Source organism: Echiichthys vipera (genome assembly GCF_963691815.1).
Source record: "Echiichthys vipera genome assembly, chromosome: 3".
Lineage (NCBI taxonomy): Eukaryota > Metazoa > Chordata > Actinopteri > Perciformes > Trachinidae > Echiichthys > Echiichthys vipera.
This window is the reverse complement of record NC_139828.1, coordinates 11,851,316-11,855,426: the sequence shown is the minus strand read 5'-3', so window position 1 is coordinate 11,855,426 and position 4,111 is coordinate 11,851,316. Positions and strand designations below refer to the sequence as shown.

The window sequence follows — 4,111 nt, the reverse complement described above, 5'->3', positions numbered from 1 at the left end:
GAAAACGATGTTATTCTCCTAAAAAGCAATCCGTAGTTTGTCCTGTGAGGTGAATGGGTCGCTGGTGTACATGCATTACAATACCTCGGGTGTTTCTGCCGGAAAAAACATTTCAGTCACATTACACTTTGTCATCTGCCGGACTTCCACTCCTGACGAAGACGAATTGGAGCAGGTTGCAGCTGACTTTGCACCTGCGTACCCTTGTGAATTGTGCAAAAAAAAAAAAAATGCAGATGGATAGGGTTGTGACTTCTTGACCAGGAGCACAAAAAACCCGTGAGAAGTGATCAGGGAATTAGGAGAATTCAATACGGCCAGAATCAGCCAATGTGTGAGGGGGCAGAGGAGAGCTGCCTTTGTGTAGCAGTTTATTTAACAGCTTAAACAAAAACCGATGGAGCAGATCAAAATGTCCCAAGCTAGACACAAAATGTAGATGATGAATATGAATGTCAATGGAAAATAGTGATAATAGGCCTAGATTTTGATATCCTGATATTTATTAGGCTATGAACTTTTTAATACATGTATTAATTTGATGTACAGGCTATTGCATTTCTGGATTCAACACCACGTTGTGTTTGAAAAGAACTGGAAATGCCATAATAATAATAATAATAATAACAATAATAATAATAATAATAGTAATAATAGTATTAGTAATAATAGTAATAATAAGTTCGACCTACCATTCTAGGCTTCAAGTGCAGATATTTTCTGATATTTTGTAAATTACTTTTAACCGCATTTTTTTTTAAAGAAAATGGGACATTTGATTCTAAATATGCATTTATATTATTGTCTGAATGTTGATATGCACTTTGCTTGTGTTAGTAGGCCATTTCATAAAGATCTCAATCACCATAATCGGAGTACACCTTATAGCTTCCTTCTCTCGCCTTATACACTGCAAAAAGATGTCAATTCACAGTCATTGAGACACACAACCTCGTGTTCAGAAATAAAATCGCAATTGAAATTGTTAAATGAGAAAATTCATCATTGGGTTGTCAGTGAAACATTTTTGTTTAAATACATATGTATCGATATTTCTATTTTATTTTGAAATAGAATAAGCAAAAAAGCATATATCTTAGCTATAATAAGTAGGCCCAAATGAATTTGTTATTCTTTTTTTTGAATTAGGTCATATGCATAGGAGCAACTGAAATTGCCCCAATATAGTACATGCTTTTGTAATTTCTTTGTCAATTTACTTTTAACGAAATTGTGTTTTCAAGATTCGAGAGCAGGTCCAAATATGACTTTTTGCAGAGCAATTTCGTCCAGTTCCTGGTAGCAGTGACTCAAAGACCACGTGATCAGCGTGGTCCTATAAATACCTTTTGAGAGCTCAGGAGGATAGTGTGATAGTCTGGCTGGATACCTACCCAACCCCGTGCGTAAAAGATATTTTGGAAAGATAGTTGGATATCGAAAAGTGGCTTTTTCAATGAGCTACAACATAAACCGATCACAGACTGACACAGTCGCATCCCAAGAAAACCCAAGTCCAGATTGGTGCAAGATCGATCCCCTTTGACTATTTTTTTACGCCTTAAAACCAGAAGTTTTCTACTCGATGAGAACAACACACGGCCCTGCCTGACCAGCCTCGGACGACCAGGAGTCGCCAGATCAACAGGTCAAAGAGTTATTTATCTTTTCAATAGATTCTAGCCATGTGTGCATTCAGTAGTTGGAGATAAAGCTGCAGCAAAAGTCTGGTGTGGTTTGTAAGGGGGAGAGGGAGAGTGTGCGCGCTCCTGCTCAGTAGCCTCACCGGACCAGAGGAGGAGGAAATCTGGGAGAGAGGGGGAAGAGAAGCGGCGTCTCCGAGGATGACTTTAGGGACGGATATGTCCGACAGCTCTGCATTGTCCGAAGATGTGGACATCGATGTGGTCGGGGGTGACATATCCGTTGGAAAGGACGGAAAGTACATTCACCATGAGTATAACTTGGACAATGACTCGGACGATAATTACTCCCAGAACGCGGCCGAGAGGGTTTCCTCTCCCGGGCTCAGCAGCTCCGACTGCCCGTCAGACCAGATGGGGTCCAGCGCAGAAGTCGGGACCGTGATCGGGGAGAAGTCCAGAAAAAATGCACTCGTGAAGCCCCCCTACTCTTACATCGCTCTGATCACCATGTCCATCCTGCAGAGCCCCAAGAAGCGTCTAACTCTGAGTGAGATCTGCGAGTTCATCAGCAACAGATTCCCTTACTACCGGGAGAAATTCCCCGCGTGGCAAAACTCTATTCGCCACAATCTTTCCTTAAACGACTGCTTCGTGAAGATCCCACGAGAGCCTGGCAACCCCGGAAAGGGCAACTACTGGACCCTCGACCCGGATTCCGCAGACATGTTCGACAACGGGAGCTTCTTGCGCAGGAGGAAGCGCTTCAAGAGGCACCAAACTAATGAAATCCTCAGGGAGTCCGGTGGCTTTCTTCCCGGGTTTGGATACGGCCCGTATGGATACAACTATGGACTTCAGCTGCAGAACTTTCACGCAGCCCACAATCCGTATCACCCACACCACACAGGTGGTTCATTCCCATTCCCTAACGCTCCCTGCACCTTGCCCTCATCCGCCTCCATATTCCCTGCGCCGCATCACCTTCCTTCCCTTTTAGGGGCCGATCTAAGAAAGCCCTTTTACCCTCAACTAAGCCCTTCTCTGCCGCCTCTCAAGACGGACTCTAGTGCCCCGAGTCGGCCTTCATTCTCCATTGACAATATAATCGGTGCGGCCAACTCCACCGCCTCTTCCTTCAGCGCGCAGCCGAGCAGCCAGGCTCAGATCCTGGCCATATTGACCCCAGCATTGGCCTCTGCTTCCAACCATTTGAACCTATCACAGGACAGCATATTACAACCCGGGCCACCGGGTCAGACTTTTACCAGCAAAACTCCGAATATGAGCACTTGTCCTTTCTAAAAAAAAAAAACAATACACACACAATAATTTAAAAAAGGCAAGAATGAAAATATTTTATTAAAAAGCCAGTTGTGGCGTCATCCTATGTGAAGGTAGGCTGTGCATTTTTGGTGAAATAAGGGTGTTTTGGCTCTCCCCATTTCCTAACAATGTAAGAGGAGAGAAAGGTTTATTTATGTTTTGTAAATATGTGTATAATATTGAGAGACAAAATGAGGAGAAACTCGAAGAAGGTTTCTTTTTAAATAATGCTGACCTACAATCTGACACGTGCCTCCATTTGTCAGTGGGAGAAAAAAAAAAATCCTGTTATTTTAAAATAAGTTAAAAGGTGTCAGCCACGGCTACGGGGGTGATTTCCAACTTTTTTGAAATATAATTGAGAATTTTATCAAGACTTAGGCTATATTGTTTTTATTTCGTGCGTCGTGGGAAAATGGCACTGTTGTTGTTGTTGTTGACATAGGCTGACAGAAACGGCAAACTCAGGTTTTACTTAGAAAGCACATGGAGACAAAGGGGGGGTTTCTGACACAAAAATAACCATGTCCCACCATCACTCCCCCCTTCCCTCTACATGGTGAATTTGAGACAAGATCATTTCATGTTGTCGGTGGACGCGTAGGCTATGTGGTTTTTGGTATAAAAGCGCATTACCTCTCTCAACCTTTTAATTGTTGTTCGTTCCTATCTATTTCACAAGTTACTCTGTGAAACATAGCCTACAGTATGTCATGTGTTGCAAATAGAGAGAAACACCTAAATGTTCATAGGTCATTTTTTTTGTTGTAATGACAAGAATAATAAATGTTTGTGAATTTGAAAAAAACAAAAATCGTTAGTTGTGTTATTGCATTGCATAAAATAGACGAAACAGCAGCACGTGAGTTGTGAATTAAATTGAATCTGTATGCCTTTTTCAACATTTTTCAAACTTGCAAATACGAATCCAACGTTTTCTTTCTTCTCGTTTTAAGTATTATGATCCATTTGTTTTTTCTATTTCCCTTCAGGAAAAATATATTCATATATTCTACTTTATCGCACAGTGAGGTAAAATAATAATATGTATTCGTGTTCTAATAATGCAGCGTCTAAATATAATGAATGTATGGACACTGACCAATTACAAAAAAAATATCAGACAAAAATAGACGAGTCCC

The 4,111-nt window shown here is 41.4% G+C and overlaps 1 protein-coding gene across 1 annotated transcript; it reads left to right on the top strand.

Moving 5' to 3' along the window:
* Nucleotides 1–1,399: 1,399 nt before the first annotated feature.
* Nucleotides 1,400–3,716, top strand: foxd2 (forkhead box D2). The gene has a single exon (XM_083940078.1). The coding sequence runs from the start codon at nt 1,845–1,847 to the stop codon at nt 2,946–2,948; it is 1,104 nt and encodes a 367-aa protein (XP_083796204.1). The 5' UTR covers nt 1,400–1,844; the 3' UTR covers nt 2,949–3,716.
* The last annotated feature ends 395 nt before the right edge of the window (nt 3,717–4,111 follow it).